The 17,116-nt window shown below is 36.3% G+C and overlaps 2 protein-coding genes and 1 long non-coding RNA gene across 3 annotated transcripts in view; 1 reads left to right on the top strand and 2 right to left on the bottom strand.

Moving 5' to 3' along the window:
- The window catches only part of LOC124299314 (uncharacterized), a 35,557-nt gene extending 28,518 nt beyond the window's left edge, over positions 1 to 7,039 (bottom strand). The window contains exon 1 of the long non-coding RNA XR_006906979.1: positions 6,980 to 7,039. This is a non-coding gene — a long non-coding RNA (uncharacterized LOC124299314). The remainder of the gene's footprint in view (positions 1 to 6,979) is intronic.
- Positions 1 to 17,116, bottom strand: part of LOC124299284 (flotillin-2) — a 510,013-nt gene that overhangs the window by 267,513 nt on the left and 225,384 nt on the right. The gene's annotated exons all lie outside the window — the stretch shown is intronic.
- On the top strand, positions 1,667 to 13,110 carry LOC124299279 (juvenile hormone esterase-like). Its single transcript, XM_046752384.1, has 7 exons — positions 1,667 to 3,786; positions 7,827 to 7,962; positions 8,285 to 8,627; positions 10,136 to 10,498; positions 11,135 to 11,298; positions 11,817 to 12,106; positions 12,171 to 13,110. The coding sequence occupies exons 1-7, from the start codon at positions 3,587 to 3,589 to the stop codon at positions 12,406 to 12,408; spliced, it is 1,734 nt and encodes a 577-aa protein (XP_046608340.1). The 5' UTR covers positions 1,667 to 3,586; the 3' UTR covers positions 12,409 to 13,110.

Raw genomic sequence — 17,116 nt, 5'->3', positions numbered from 1 at the left:
TGTTTTGTTAGCAATCTCACAGCACAACCCATTCGGTTTTATGAAAATATTCTTGCGAAATATTAGTTTCTCGGTGTAAAGAATTAAATTAATTCCGAATAAAGACTTGAATCATCTGCATTTAAATTTGAATAAAATTTTCATTCAATTATCAGATTATCGACGTAGAATAAAAAAAATTAACACATCACCAAGAACTATTCCTCCAGTCACGAACACAGCGATTTACCACAACTCATGAAAGGCTAATTTTATATTATAATGATAAACAGCACGGCGTTCCGTTGGAGGAAGATTTACACATGCCTCGGTAAAGAAAAAAAAACCGTGGATGGCCGGATGTAAACTAACTGGCAATGCGAAGGAAGGCGATGAAAATTAATTGAACTGACTACCGCATAAATTAATTTCGTAACTGGTGCGGTAATTTGGAAAATTTCACTTCAACGTGGAGTGCACGTAGTTAAACATTTGCATACATCGTTTTTTTTTCAAATATTATAATCACGTTACATTTAACCAGGCCCGCATTTGAAATTCATATATGTAACTTTCTAAATGGACATTTATCAAAAAAAAAGGTTTCAATAATGAAAAGGAGGGTAATAATGTCAGCAAAATTATCTCAAAATCTTATTCCATGCACTAGAGCTGGTAAAATTTCAGACTTGGATAGCAAGCTGCCGACTGCTATGAATATATAGTATGCATTTTTATCTCAAGGCATCCAATTAGATAAAAAAACGGAAAAAAAATTGAAAGAAAAAAAACGACACAAATACTGTACTTCACCAACATTGTATTTTTTGGATTCTTTTGGATTCTTACTGTTCGTTTGCTTGTCATTTGAAACGAATACCATTTTCAATTACAACGTGACAGACGTTAATTACCGATTGCGTGATTTTTGTTTTATAGCTGTATAATATGTATAGACCGGTATAAATACATGCCGTGTGATTAAATTGCACATCGGCATGTATAAAAAGCGAGTTTCCTGTACGTCATCCTAAAAATATTTTGCAATCACGTAAAACCTACAATAATTCGTGTTGATAAAATTTGACCAGTAAACACCTGTAAGAAAAATTATTTTGCATAAGATGCTCCAAAATAAAAAAAAAAAAAATGTGCAAATGATACATATTAATTACCAGAACTTTCACGATGTTGATAATATTTTGAATTTAATTTCGATTACAGCTTCACTAGTAATAGTTATGTAAACAAAGTGTTAATTTTTCGATACTGCAGAAACCGGTAAAATTCATAACTTGACGCAAAACAGAAAAAAAAAAAAACATGAGGTAATAAATGATGTTTTGGAAATTGCCATGATCAAGTTATTTTGCATATTACTCTTGATGTAAACGATCTATTGAGAAAAGGAAAGAACACAAAGGTAGTTGATTCACCTCTGCAACTTTTTTTCCGTTCAGATACATAAATTAGTCTTATGCTGTCACTTGTGATCGATATACGCAAATGTACGTAGAAAAAACTCACTGCGTAAAATCTAGCGTTGTATATCATGTGCAATAAAGTATTCAGTATACCTATGTATATTTTTTCGCGAGCACTGCGTAATTATTTTTCTGCATAACCCTATCATGATCATGGATGAACACAATGTATGATATGTGTAATGCTCCGAATTTGGATATGACTCAAGATAACCACAACCGCGTAGAAATTTCATTTGTATTTTTTGTTTAGAACTCATTTTCTCAGAGTTCAACAGCTGCTACAAATTAGCACGTGAATCCTGTTTATTTGGGAAACACACTGAGCACGTATAAAGTGAATTCACAATGAAGGAGAAAACTTGCTTCCAACTTCGATTCACTGTCGATTTTGCAACAATAAATAAAAACGAAAGGCATGACACAATATATGCATAATTTGCTAAGTTGATGTTTAATACAGAATGTACGTAAATTCGAAAGTCTTCGTTCGACGAAGTAGCTAAGGCCGGAAATTGTTTTACAGGTTCATTAGATGCCTACGAACATGTCATAAAGTTTGTCACAAAAATGAGGTTCGGATTTTCGCGTCGCATTTTTTTGAAAATTGATAAAGTTGTAATTTCACGTATTTTTTTCCGTTGGTCTTAGAAAAAAAAATGGTTCTTGCAAAAGTTGTCCGTCATGTTGCCCTCTGTAAAATTAGTCCCATACAAAAATCACGTATCGTTGGTAGTTTACTTGTAAATTACCTATAAACACGGACATCGATCGTTTTGTTTATCGCTATTAATTCTGTGAATTTTCAATGACATGCCTTGAAACTCGTCCAACGTGTAGAACAATCATTTCTCCTATTTTTTCAACAAGACCAAAAATTTTGCGCGAAACTCCAAGCCTGATTTTTTTGACAAACTTCATGATATGTTTCTAGGCTAGCCAATGAACCAGTAAAAAAATTTCCAGTCTTATGTTCTTCATCGAGCGAAGTCATGTAAATTTCGACTGGATCACAAAGATTTATTTTGGATTTTCAGGCTGGTCAAAACAATGTTTGAAGTAGATAATTTAGAAAAAATGAAGAATGAACAAGTGCAGCTGTGGTTAGTCAAATTGAATTGGATCAAAACGATGTCGTCGCCTCATTATCAGAAAAAACCAGCGCATGCATACGAAGAGTTAAGTTATCAACAGTTTTTTAGACATCGCTATACTATTCTGGAATTTTTGTAACTGAAAAATGTTTGATTTTTACGGGGCAGTGCTCAACTAAAATATATGCGAAAAACGAATTTATTATACCTGTTTTCGAAACTGACGTTCAATTCCAGTAGATTCCTGCTTTTTCTGAATTATTTACTGCATTACAAGTCCTCTTTTTTGTTGATTCAAGGATTTATCAGGGGTACGTAGTATATAGCAAAAACAATAAGTAAATGGAAGAATTGAGAAATAAATACTAAAAAAGGGTCAAAACGATTTCGTCTTAATATGGAGGAACGAAAACAAGAAGTAACGGATTTGCATTTAAAGAGCATATAATACTATTCTAAATTTTCTGTAAATGATGAACTTGTACCATATACCTAATTCGAGTAGATCGTAGCTGACTTTGGAATAAATTGGAATTGGGGATTAGATGATAGATAGGTTAAACTAGTATCAATTGGTCAGAGTCTTGAGCAGATATTATACTTATTTTCTTAAGTGTCGATCGACACCGATTAGTATTAAATATAAATACGGTGTTTTGTTTTCACATTGAATAAGTGACCTATAGAAAGATTTGAGGAATATCAGAGAGAGGTCGACCGACGAACAATGGTTCCATTTATTGCGAAGCAGACATATTCTTCAAGCAGTAAAAATGCTTCAAGAACATTCATTACTTCTGGTTAGTTCCATGACGGACACTTTGGATACAGTGTCAGCATAACTTATATCCGTGCGAAAATTTGGCCTTGGTCACTTGGATACGACAATTAAAGAAGATAACCCTTGACCGCAGCTCAATCTTTGCGGATTTCACACTCATTTCGTTGCGCGACACGGCACACAAGCCAAGCAAAGAAAAACAGCAGTTGGAAATTTGCTCAACTGCGAGACAGCAGACATTTTTCACGATGGTGTTGCGAGTGACCGTGAAATGTGTCCTCTTTACAATCTTGTCAAGTTTATTATTTTTCGGTACAAGTTATGGTGAGCCAGAAGTGACGATTCTTCAGGGTAACCTGCTGGGCACGACTGTCACCACTAGAAACAATCGGAGCATTTCCGCTTTCCTCGGGATTCCGTATGGCCAGCCACCGATTGGAAATCTCAGGTTTGCCGAAATAGCATATTCGTAAATTATGTACGAATGAAACAAACGATGTTAAAAGTTGGGTGTGGATTATCTGAGAGGAGAAGTTTAACGGCGGTCATTGAATACGATACTACATACGTGGTACGACATGAATTTTGGGTTGTGTCGCAAGTCGATAAGACAAACATGTGTAAGTTTGTGGCCTGTTTACCCAAACTTATCTATGAAAAACAACAAACACGCTGAACGGGTTACGGAAAGGATAACCAAGAGTGACCATCGCGGAATCATCGCCTCGGGAGAGAGGGAAGTGATTGACAGGCGCTCGATACATCCACTAGCGTCATAGTGAATGCTCAGTAAAATATATTGTAAATTATATTATAAATTATTCTTTTCATCATTGTCAACTAAGCCTAAAATCCCGATCGTCAAAACCGACATTGTTGTTGATTTAGGTGACTATAAGTGTTATAATTATTTTTGTTATTATTTATGTAATTATTTGTGATTGGTGTTAATATAATGTTTTAGTATCGTTTCTACATCAACCCAAGTCGTTGAGACTCAGGAATTATTATTTCCGCAACCCTTTTAAGTTATAAGAGTCACGCTTAAGCGTAGTTGCATAGTTATGAAGTTGACGATTTGTATTTTAGAACCTTCATCATTTTTGTTTTCTGATAGAACCGGGTTTCTTGATAAGCAATCAGCCTCTGAATTATTTATGCCGGGATTATATTCGATATCAAATGTAAATTGTGAAATGTAATTTAATATGTGTAAAAGTTCTGTATCTTTGCAATTTTTTATGTTGAAATTACGTAAAGGTTCATGATCTGTGAATATTTTAAATTTTTGTCCTATTAAGTGATATTGCTAATATAGAATCGCCTCTTTGATTGCTAAACATTCAATAAATATAGCTCTTTTTATTTTTTGAGATTCTGACAACTTTCGCGAAAAATAGAAGACCGGTTTAAGTGTGTTATCTTCTTGAGGTTGTTTTAGTATTGCACCCACGCCTTCTAAACTAGCATCTGTATATATGAAAATTGGTTTAGTGGGGTCGAATATTGCAAGAATTGGTGCTTCACATAAACAACCCTTAACCTTATCAAAACTGTTTTGACATCTAGCGGACCAATCGAACTGCACATTTTTTCGCAAGAGATTGTGCAATGGATCCAAGATAATTGAGGATCTAGGAATATATTTCAGATAAAAATTTACTTTCCCCAGGAATTGTCTAACTTGTTTCTTTGTTTTCGGAATCGGAAAGTTTTTGATCGCTATTAAATTGTCATTAATCGGTTTTACACTATTGTTTGATATTGTGTGTCCTAGATACGTAACTTCTTTTTTAGCAAAACTGCATTTATTCGTGTTTAATTTCAAGCCTTGCTCATGTAAAACATCCAATGTTTGTTTAATATGTTGTACGTGTTCGTCGTAATTTTTCGAAAATATCAGAATGTCATCGATATAATTAATCGCAAAGGTGTCTAAATTGTTGTTTCTAATTATGGTTGAAAGTATTCGTTGGAATATTGCTGGAGCCGATTGCAAACCAAAAGGAAGACACGCCCATTGCCAGTGACCGTGGTGTGTGACGAAAGCCGTTTTATATTTATCTTTCGCACGTAACGGTATTGACCAGAATGCTGAGTTGATATCTAACTTCGAGAAGTAAACACACCTCCCAACACGAGCAATCAGATCATCAATTCTAGGAAAGGGGTAACCTTCTGGTACTATGAGTTTATTTAGTTCGCGATAATCAATACATAGTCGCGATTTTTTGTCTTCATCTTTCTTGTGTACTAAGGTCGCTGGTGAGGCATATGGACTATACGACTCCTCGATCAATCCTAATTCCAATAATTTCTTTATTTGAAATTCTATTTCTAATTTATCGGGAATAGAGCACTTATATGGTTTTCTCGATATGTACTTATTTTCCGTTAATTTTATTCTTGCTTCGAAGTTTCTGACTGTACCTATATCGAACTTTTCCTTGGCGAAGACTGAATCGTATTTATTTAACACACTATTCAGACTATCTTCGTTATTGTTCGAAGCATAGTTTATTTTAACGCAATCAAAACTTTGGTTCGAACTTATATTTTGAGAAATTTCAAGATTTTCGTTTTGACGCAATCGGAATGATTTTATACAATCCAAGCCAAGCAACAGATCTTCTTCAAATAAATCATTTTTCATTATTAGGAATGGCGCTACTTTTTCTATTTCAAGTATCTTTAATTTCAAAAATACCCTTCCATTCGTACTTGCTACGCCGCCCATTGTTCTTATTGTTGAGCCCCCACTCATAGGGATATTCATTTTTAATTTTTTGTAAAATGTATAATTAATCAAGGACACATTGGCTCCTGAATCGTAAAGAGCAACTGCCTTTTCATTACAATTTACGGTAACATGTAGTCTTATAAGTGGGAGGCTATCTAGTTTTTTGATTCGGCAGATTTGATAATCGCTGATCTTGCATTTCTGCAAATTTCCTCTGGAGGGAATCTATTTTTATAACCGGCTTTCTCGCAAATACGACATGGATCGAACTTTCGATTTTGCTTATTTATTTCTATACGTGAGCTGTTATTGTTTGATATTGGTTGAAGTTGACTCAGACTAAACATTAAATTTTCTATTGTTTTCAATTCACGTTTATGAAGGTGTGATCGAACAAATTTTGGCAGGGCAATAACGATAAAATTTATTTGTGAACTGACGCCTAATTCTGGATCTGCATCTATTAATAGGTTTCTCTTCTTTAATGCAAAATCTAAATATGGTCCACTTATCCAACGAAAAGAGTAAGCGTATTCGACCTCTGACCACGATTTTTCCCCGAATGTTTCCAGAAAGTAACTTTCCCAAAAGCTCCAAGGTTTCGTCATACCATAAGTTTTAAAAATTGATGTAAACCAGTCTACGGCTGGTCCTTCTAAAACTAGTTTCAGAACCTCGGGGAATTGATTTTCTTCCACTTTAAATCTTTCACATTCAAGAACAAATAAAGTGAGCCATGATTTTGCGTTCTGATTTCTGTTTGAAAATATTTCTAATAAAATGCCCTTCGAAATCAATTGGATCGGGGTTTCACGTGCCGGAACTGTTAAACTGGATGAGTTTGGAGTGGGTTGGGAGGTTTCTATTTCCTCCAGGTAATAATCGTTGAACACTACATTACCCTCCTCATCGAAGTATAACCTTTGCAGATGCGCGTCCAGTGAGACGATAGCTTTTCTCTGCTTCCCTCTTTTATCCAGACTCTTGATGATTCCTTTGACCACTGGTAATTTGGCCAGCTCAGCATGGTTCGAAATCGGTTGATCTTTTTGTTCAAAAGAAAAAATTTGTTCCTGTTCCAATACTTGGATGGATTTAACCTTGATGACGGTCGTCTTGGCATCCCAGGCTTCTGCGGCGAACTGGAATTTGATCTTGACCTTCTCCATTTTGTTGTTGATTTTTAAGTTATAAGCGTGACTCTTATAACTTAAAAGGGTTGCGGAAATAATAATTCCTGAGTCTCAACGACTTGGGTTGATGTAGAAACGATACTAAAACATTATATTAACACCAATCACAAATAATTACATAAATAATAACAAAAATAATTATAACACTTATAGTCACCTAAATGAACAACAATGTCGGTTTTGACGATCGGGATTGTAGGCTTAGTTGACAATGATGAAAAGAATAATTTATAATATAATTTACAATATATTTTACTGAGCATTCACTATGACGCTAGTGGATGTCTCGAGCGCCTGTCTATCACTCCCCTCTCTCCCGAGGCGACGATTTCGCGATGGTCACTCTTGGTTATCCTTTCCGTAACCCGTTCAGCGTGTTTGTTGTTTTTCATAGATAAGTTTGGGTAAACAGGCCACAAACTTACACATGTAATTGAGTTACCGATGACGCCATTTCATTGGATGGACTTTGAAACGTATCGTACGAAAGCGTTCCATTTCAGTTTTTTTCCTTTTTTTTTTTAATTAGATTCTCAATTTTTTTGCTTATGTCAGATTCGCGAACCCCGTGGCAGCCGGAGCTTGGAACGGGACTCTGAATGCCACTAGAGATGGAAGCGTATGTCCCCAGGCGTTAGGCAGCATATCAGGCAGCGAGGATTGTCTGTACCTCAACGTTTACACGCCACAGGTTGATAGACACAAAATTCTAAAATCAATATCACTTCATAGTGTGGTTTGAGCGAATCGAAGGTGCTTGACTAATTCGACTGATACAATTACAATACTCACGAGTCATTTTGAACTACATCAACGAACGGAACTGCACTCACTTAAAAAACACAAGAAAAAAACACTAGTTAGATTGATTACCAAACGAATATATGAATGTTATCTTCCACTGCAAGGGGAAACTGATATTTCAATATTCTGCATCCACTAAGAATTAATTGATTTCGCACTGCATTTTCAAGCCAATATTTTTAACCTCTTATGACCTCAAATCTTCACAGCTTCCGGTGAACACAAGCACTCTGCTTCCAGTGATGGTTTGGATCCATGGAGGAGCTTTTTTACAAGGCAGTTCAAGCTCTGCCACTTTCTCGCCAGACTACCTTTTGGATTCTGATATCGTGCTCGCCCTGCCGAACTATCGGATCGGGGCTTTAGGATTTCTGAGTACTGGCAACGAAGTGGCTGCTGGGAATTGGGGGCTGAAGGACCAGATCCTGGCTCTCAAGTGGGTGCAAAACAACATCGAATACTTTGGCGGTGATCCTGATCAAGTCACACTTTTTGGACAAAGTGCTGGAAGCGCTTCCGTTCATCTCTTGTCACTCTCGAAAGCGGCGGAAGGTGAAAACAGGTTTACTTTACTGTCTTGATTCAGATCAAGACTCTTAAGCTCAACAAGTCTCTTGTTAGGCTGTTTGAATACATCGGAAACATCCCCTCCTTCTTTCGAAATTCGAAATGACTAATTCAATATGGCGAAAAGGAAAACAGACAAATCATTCTATTTCTAATATCGATATGTTGGCCGACTCATCATTTTCGAGTGCGACGTGAATTTGACTTCTGATGAAAAAAAAGAAGAACAATAAAATGGCGTCACATTTGTGTAGTTTTCTCGACCGGTAACCATTACAGAGTACGTCACCTATAATATTTTCACACACGTGCCAAAGTCGGCGGTCATATTGTTAGGCATTATGGAAGAACTCTATTCGATAATTTATAATTAACTTACTGGCAATGACGGACATTCAAGAGTCTGTACAAATCACGATCTCGAATGTTCGTCAATTGAAAGTAAGATATTTCATGACATAGAAAGCTATACATCAACCTGCAAATTACTGTCTCGAAACTTTACAACAACGCACGAGACTTATGTGAGTGGAAATGGCCAAAATTATCCCTGTTTCATACGTTTGAATAATAATTTCACGAATTACTGGTCTCACGTGTTGACGATACCTCAGTGACAATAGTCCGGTCACTTTGAACTGAAATAAGCGTTGAAAGTGCATCAATTTGGAAGATGATTTTCCTTCACAAATCGTTTGGCGATGGGTGGCGGAGGGGGGAGGGAGATGTTGAATTCAATCATCGTCTTATCCTGTCTATTGTTTACTTTTACGAACGAACAATAAGAAACCAACTTGTAGGGAATTTTATAACTTGGGTGGTGTTTTTTATTTCTAGGATAACTATTTTTATATTTATAACCGAAAAAAGTGGAGGTGAAATCTAATTATTGCGGCGTCATATTTATTGTCAACTTTCATGCATAAACGATGATCAAATCCCTCTAAGTTTGTTCATCATCGTTCATACGTAAAATTCAATGATAAACGAGATAATGAGACCATCAAATCCCGTCCCCACTCCTGCAGGCCTAAATCGAGAAATATCAATCTTACGGAAAAAATGGTAATTGCCCAAGTTGTAGATAATAGAAATCGCTTCAAGATTGGTTTGTACCATTACTAGCGTAAAGTTGAGAATGAACGAGTAACTTAACAACTAAGAGAATCTACATGTAAATTCAAGATGGCGATTGAAGGTAGATGGATGGATTCCCAAAAATCCAGTTTATTAGTAGAGATGACCCCCACCTTCCTAACGATTCGCGAAGGAAAATTTTTGTTCTAAATAAACGCAATCATTTAAAATTCCGCTGTGACTGGTCTGTAGGAGGATTCGACTCTAGTGGCTCGATTGTATTTAACTTCGGTCCACTGTAGATCTGTTATTTTTCCCACATTAAAACCGCGCTAATTTCTTCTCGAACAAGAGGAGCAGATAAGCCTCATCACTGCAGAACGGACCTTAACGACACGAATCATTTCGATCCACAGGACTATTCCACAGATACATAACACAGAGTGGGTCGGCTCTGTCGACTTGGGCCCATTTACCCAGTGCAGGATACGCAAACCGTGCTTTTCAGCTCGGTGGCTACGTTGGCTGTGACAACGACACCTCGAGTGCCTTGATCGAGTGTTTGCGAACCGTGAATGCCTCGGATATCGTCGCCTCAGCCTCACAATTCTACGTGTGGGAGTCGGTCCCATTTGTTGTGTGGGGCCCGACTGACGAGCCAGACATCGAAGGCGCGGTGCTCACCGACAGTCCTACGAACTTGTTTGCGAAGGGTGAATTCTGCGATTTGCCTTGGATGACAGGAATCGTCCGAGACGAAGGGATCTTGATGACCGGAGGTACGTACTCGATATTTCAAAGATGCTAGTCCAATTGCAAGTACTGAAATTTTGAAGTGACGACATTTTTATTATTAAAAAGATTTTTAGCTGTATTTACCATGCAGCTCATAATGACTTTAATTTTGCTACCGTAATCATAATAGCTATTAGGTATTACCGTTCTTTCTTGATTCAGTTACTCGTACTATCCATCCTCGTTATTTTCAACCCTGGAACGCCAACGGGGTGTGAAAAAACACCACACATGAATTTACATTTCTCGTCGCAAGAGAACAGCTTACCCTTTTTTTACCCTTCCAACTGATTTTTGATCACTTTTTTGGAACTTACGCAAAGATTTTTTTGGACCGCGTGATTCTTTATTAAAAAACGAAGAAAATGAGACTATAGGACCCTTAATGATATGATGTACCCGAGAGATAGAGTTCACAAGATTGCGGCGTTTTCGACCCCCGTTAGTCGAATAGGTGAAAATAAAATGAGTTCACCGTTCTAGGGTCAAGATAGTTTGATGTTGATGCAACGATGAAGTGATATTAAGGTCTCGGTAGTGAAGATACGTTGCTTACTGAATTAAATTTTTCTTAATGTACTTTGAATTGAAATTCATTTCGTTTTTGCCTGCTTGAACAGCGTTCTATAGCGACGATGAAATGTTTTATGACTTTTTGGATAACTTCGATCTTGTGCTGCCCGAGATGTTGACCTTGAATTACCAGACAGACTCAGGAGCCGCTTGGGTCAAGGCTATGAAGACGTTTTATTTCAACGACGATTTTACAACAAACTCAACTGAGGTGGGTAAAATCTTGAACCTCAAATTTTGTCATTCGGTCACGCGTCTTTAGATTCCAAACCGGTGCGAATAGGAATTTGAAATTTTCCAACCGCTGTAGTTATGGCAACACAAACGATATTTTCTGCAGTGGTGTAATTTTCAGGCGAATGAATTAATCGTGTTAGAGATCAAAAGTAGCGATGTTTTCCTGTCAAAAATCACGGTTATGAAAAAGTCTATATCGCCCAAAAGGTTCACGATCCTTGAAATCTGGTGTATCTACATGACACGTGAAATCTTATGAAATCATTTGAGGTCTGAAATTTCAATGACACGAAATTCCTGAAATTCCTGGAATCCTATGAAATCTTTCTCATTCGTCCGAAATCTACCCATAATTCTTTGAGATCGTGTGATATCGTATATTCTTGGAATTCGGTGTACAAACAACAAAACGATGGAGTGGTCAGCCCCCTAATCCCGCCAGTCACTAAAATGACACTATTGACTATATCCGACTATATGATTTGCCGTCAGCTGCTCACGAACCTAACTCGTCTTTTTGGCGACGCTAACTTCATCTATCCAACCTTGGACGGACTCCAACAGCAGCTTCCTCTGGCTGTGAATCCCCAGTACTTTTACTTGTTCAATTATCGAGGGACCTACAGCCTCGCTGCGGGAATACCCGACGCCGTTATGCACACCGACGATGTCATCTACCTCTTTCCACTGAGGTCGTTCGTGGGAGGTGATAATTTGACCGACACTGATTTTGAAATGGTGGACAACATGGTGCAACTCTGGACATCATTCGCGATCAATGGGTGAGTTGTTCAGAATTCGAAATATCGTATCAAATTCAAAGCTAACGATGCCCTGACTTTTCAGGACACCAACGATTTTGGCTTCTGAGGAAAATGTCACATGCACTGAATACTCGACGATGGACAATTATCTACGAATAGGCAACCAGTCTGAAGTTACACTGTCGGTGGAGTACTCTCTTTTTAAAGAGCGCATGGAGTTTTGGGCTAGTTTGGTTCAAGCCGAAGCATCTACAGCTACCTTGACGAATACCTCGGCCGGGATCTTGGTTCTTTTATTTATTTGCTCAAAGCTCATATAACCGATTTTGCGCTGGCAAATGTAAAAAGTACTTTGTTTATGATAATTATAACTTCCTGGGACGTGTCCTTTCTTTTAAGGAACTGAGTTGGTAATACATCAATACTTTCATTAGACTACCTCACGAGACATTCATGCATTGAGTGTTTATCAAGTTATTAGATTCATAAGCTAAGAAAATCTGTTCATACGGATCAAATTCGCAGGTATGTTTGAGCGGTATGAATCGAAGCATCGATGTCTGGTAGTGAACTTTTTTTCATAATTCCAGTATCTAATTGTTTTGTTTCTGTAACGAGATCTCAACAGCTTACTATTTGCTTATACGTATCACAATTAATAAAAAGTATCGATTACGGGCCCAGCTGAAGGATTTTTTAGCATAGAAAATCAGTAACGTCAAGTTCTTGTGTATCGTTCACAAAAATATTCAATCAATATCTCCAAGGAATTATCTTAGAAATTAAAATATATAACACACACGCACAAAGACAACTATATATTATATGTATATTTTATATACATATGTATAAAATTCACACGGGTTCGGGAATTTAAACCCTCGCGACTCTCATGTGGACCCCTTAAGGCTTCAATAAGTGAAAAAGAGCAATTTTGTTTGGCTACAATAATCTTAAAAACAGTAAAGATCAGCTCTTGGACTTCTTCCCCCCCCCCCCCCCCCCGCTCTTCCCCGATTTTGACGAATTTCGAACAACACTCAAATCCATTCATACAAATGATACGTCTACGTAATTTTGTGTAAATAATCGATTCAGGGCAATCTCAATTCGCCATGATTGTTAATTCCAAATTCACATTCGAAAAATTGAGATATCTTATCTTGTTTTCCGGCTTTTGATCCTCCGGCGGTCGATATATTTTTTGTAAATCCGGTAAAAACGAGTGAGTAAAAAAACAAAAAAAAAAAACAAACTAACAAACTCTTAGCAACATATTTTGAGACGAAAAATTTTTTGATTTTAAAAATCTCAAGAAATTGAAGATTGGTCCCTTTGAATTTTTGCCAAAATTCTCATCGATTTCGAAAATTGCAATTTATGTACACAGGCTACATTCACGTAATTTTCGAGTGAAAACGATTGCATACTATCCCAAGTCACCGGAATCGTTGTTTCAAAAGTTACAATTAAGCAATAACGTCGAAGTATTGTCGTACATTCTCTGCCGTTGATCGAATCTGGTTGAATTTACTGAGTTCCCGCTTACGCAGTTAGTAGAATGAACATTACAAAGTTATAAATCGACTCTGGCAGTAAAAGATATTAGAGTCAACAGATTGCAAAAAGAAAAGAAAAAACACACGATTTAGCTCTTTTCATTTTGCCAGAATTTTCAACAAATCTCGAAAAATGTCCAAATCAATTTCTTGATACGCCATATCACGTTTATTATTCTCAGACTTAAACTCAGACTCAGACTATTGTCAAATAATTTCAACTTCCTGCCATCTGCAGCGGTTGAGAACTTACAGAAGTACTGCGATTTAATATAAAACAGTGGTGACATTGTAAATTATACATTATACATTCATTTCTCACGAAGATGAAGTGAGTAACGTTGAAATGAAAATTATTACCTGTTTCGCAACTGTTGAATAACTTTGAAGGGGTTGAATTCGCAAAATATCAGTTTACTGATACTGTATTACAGTTTGCTGAAGTTGAGACATTTGAACAGTTGCAAAATGACGAATCATTCTGAAAACGCATCGTTAGATTACGAACTTCAACTTTGTAATTTCTTTATCTTCTTTCACGTATTTCTGTTTTCTCCTGCGTTCCGTTTTGTCAAGCATTCGTTCGAATTATTAAGAACTGGGAAAATGTTGGGGTGGCAAACATCCAAAAATTGATATATTTACTTACGACGAAATTTTCGGCTTAGTTCTACGTTACTTCCGGTATAAGGGCCCCGCTTTTTTCACTCTGACGACGACACTGTGTTCCATATCGCTGTTTCTCTCGAAATAGTTTGAAATTCAATTTTGAGTGTCGTCTTTTACGATCCTCCGGTATTTTATTTATAGCGATGATAAAGCCTCCAAGTAAGTATATGGTAGCGCAACGAAACGCAAATGAATAATCAAATCCATAAAATGATCGAACAACTTGTTTTGTTAGCAATCTCACAGCACAACCCATTCGGTTTTATGAAAATATTCTTGCGAAATATTAGTTTCTCGGTGTAAAGAATTAAATTAATTCCGAATCAAGACTTGAATCATCTGCATTTAAATTTGAATAAAATTTTCATTCAATTATCAGATTATCGACGTAGAATAAAAAAAATTAACACATCACCAAGAACTATTCCTCCAGTCACGAACACAGCGATTTCCCACAACTCATGAAAGGCTAATTTTATATTATAATGATAAACAGCACGGCGTTCCGTTGGAGGAAGATTTACACATGCCTCGGTAAAGAAAAAAAAACCGTGGATGGCCGGATGTAAACTAACTGGCAATGCGAAGGAAGGCGATGAAAATTAATTGAACTGACTACCGCATAAATTAATTTCGTAACTGGTGCGGTAATTTGGAAAATTTCACTTCAACGTGGAGTGCACGTAGTTAAACATTTGCATACATCGTTTTTTTTCAAATATTATAATCACGTTACATTTAACCAGGCCCGCATTTGAAATTCATATATGTAACTTTCTAAATGGACATTTATGCAAAAAAGGTTTCAATAATGAAAAGGAGGTTAATAATGTCAGCAAAATTATCTCAAAATCTTATTCCATGCACTAGAGCTGGTAAAATTTCAGACTTGGATAGCAAGCTGCCGAATGCTATGAATATATAGCATGCATTTTTATCTCAAGGCATCCAATTAGATAAAAAGACAGAAAAAAAATTAAAAGAAAAAAAAACGACACAAATACTGTACTTCACCAACGTTGTATTTTTTGGATTCTTTTGGATTCTTGCTGTTTGTTTGCTTGTCATTTGAAACGAATACCATTTTCAATTACAACGTGACAGACGTTAATCACCGATTGCGTGATTTTTGTTTTATAGCTGTATAATATGTATAGACCGGTATAAATACATGCCGTGTGATTAAATTGCACATCAGCATGTATAAAAAGCGAGTTTCCTGTACGTCATCCTAAAAATATTTTGCAATCACGTCAAACCTACAATAATTCGTGTCGATGAAATTTGACCAGTAAACACCTGTAAGAAAAATTATTTTGCATAGGTGCTCCAAAAAAAAAAAAAAAAATATGTGCAAATGATACATATTAATTACCAGAACTTTCACGATGTTGATAATATTTTGAATCTAATTTCGATTACAGCTTTACTAGTAATAGTTATGTAAACAAAGTGTTGATTTTTCGATACTGCAGAAACCGGTAAAATTCATAACTTGACGCAAAACAGAAAAAAAAAGAACATGAGGTAATTAATGATGTTTTGGAAATTGCCATGATCAAGTTATTTTGCGTATTACTCTTGATGTAAACGATCTATTGAGAAAAGGAAAGAACACAAAAGTAGTTGATTCACCTCTGCAACTTTTTTTCCGTTCAGATACATAAATAAGTCTTATGCTGTCACTTGTGATCGATATACGCAAATGTACGTAGAAACAACTCACTGCATAAAATCTAGCGTTGTATATCATGTGCAACAAAGTATTCAGTATACCTATGTATATTTTTTCGCAAGCACTGCGTAATTATTTTCCTGCATAACCCTATCATGATCATTGATGAACACAATGTATGATATGTGTAATGCTCCGAAGTCGGATATGACTCAAGATAACCACAACCGCGTAGAAATTTCATTTGTATTTTTTGTTTAGAACTAATTTTCTCAGAGTTCAACAGCTGCTACAAATTAGCACGTGAATCCTGTTTATTTGGGAAACACACTGAGCACGTATAAAGTGAATTCACAATGAAAGAGAAGACTTACTTCCAACTTCGATTCACTGTCGATTTTGCAACAATAAATAAAAACGAAAGGCATGACACAATATATGCATAATTTGCTAAGTTGATGTTTAATACAGAATGTACGGAAATTCGAAAGTCTTCGTTCGACGAAGTAGCTAAGGCCGGAAATTGTTTTACAGGTTCATTAGATGCCTACGAACATGTCATAAAGTTTGTCAAAAAAATGAGGTTCGGATTTTCGCGTCGCATTTTTTTGAAAATTGATAAAGTTGTAATTTCACGTATTTTTTTCCGTTGGTCGTAGAAAAAAAATGGTTCTTGCAAAAGTTGTCCGTCATGTTGCCCTCTGTAAAATTAGTCCCATACAAAAATCACGTATCGTTGGTAGTTTACTTGTAAATTACCTATAAACACGGACATCGATCGTTTTGTTTATCGCTATTAATTCTGTGAATTTTTAATGACATGCCTTGAAACTCGTCCAACGTGTAGAACAATCATTTCACCAATTTTTTCAACAAGAACAAAAATTTTGCGCGAAACTCCAGGCCTGATTTCTTTGACAAACTTCATGATATGTTTCTAGGCCAGCCAATGAACCAGTAAAAAAATTTCCAGTCTTATGTTCTCCATCGAGCGAAGTCATGTAAATTTCGACTGGATTACAAAGATTTATTTTGGATTTTCAGGCTGGTCAAAACAATGTTCAAAGTAGATAATTTAGAAAAAATGAAGAATGAACAAGTGCAGCTGTGGTTAGTCAAATTGAA

Source organism: Neodiprion virginianus, chromosome 2 (genome assembly GCF_021901495.1).
Source record: "Neodiprion virginianus isolate iyNeoVirg1 chromosome 2, iyNeoVirg1.1, whole genome shotgun sequence".
Classification (NCBI taxonomy): domain Eukaryota; kingdom Metazoa; phylum Arthropoda; class Insecta; order Hymenoptera; family Diprionidae; genus Neodiprion; species Neodiprion virginianus.
This window is presented reverse-complemented; position numbering and strand designations above follow the sequence as displayed.

Bases quoted from the DNA above. Each gene is read 5' to 3' on its own strand.
- LOC124299279 (XM_046752384.1), top strand. From the start codon at position 3,587: ATGGTGTTGCGAGTGACCGTGAAATGTGTCCTCTTTACAATCTTGTCA. The intron at 11,299-11,816 runs GTGGGTAAAATC...ATTTGCCGTCAG, and splicing joins TTACAACAAACTCAACTGAG to CTGCTCACGAACCTAACTCG. The intron at 12,107-12,170 runs GTGAGTTGTTCA...CTGACTTTTCAG, and splicing joins ACATCATTCGCGATCAATGG to GACACCAACGATTTTGGCTT.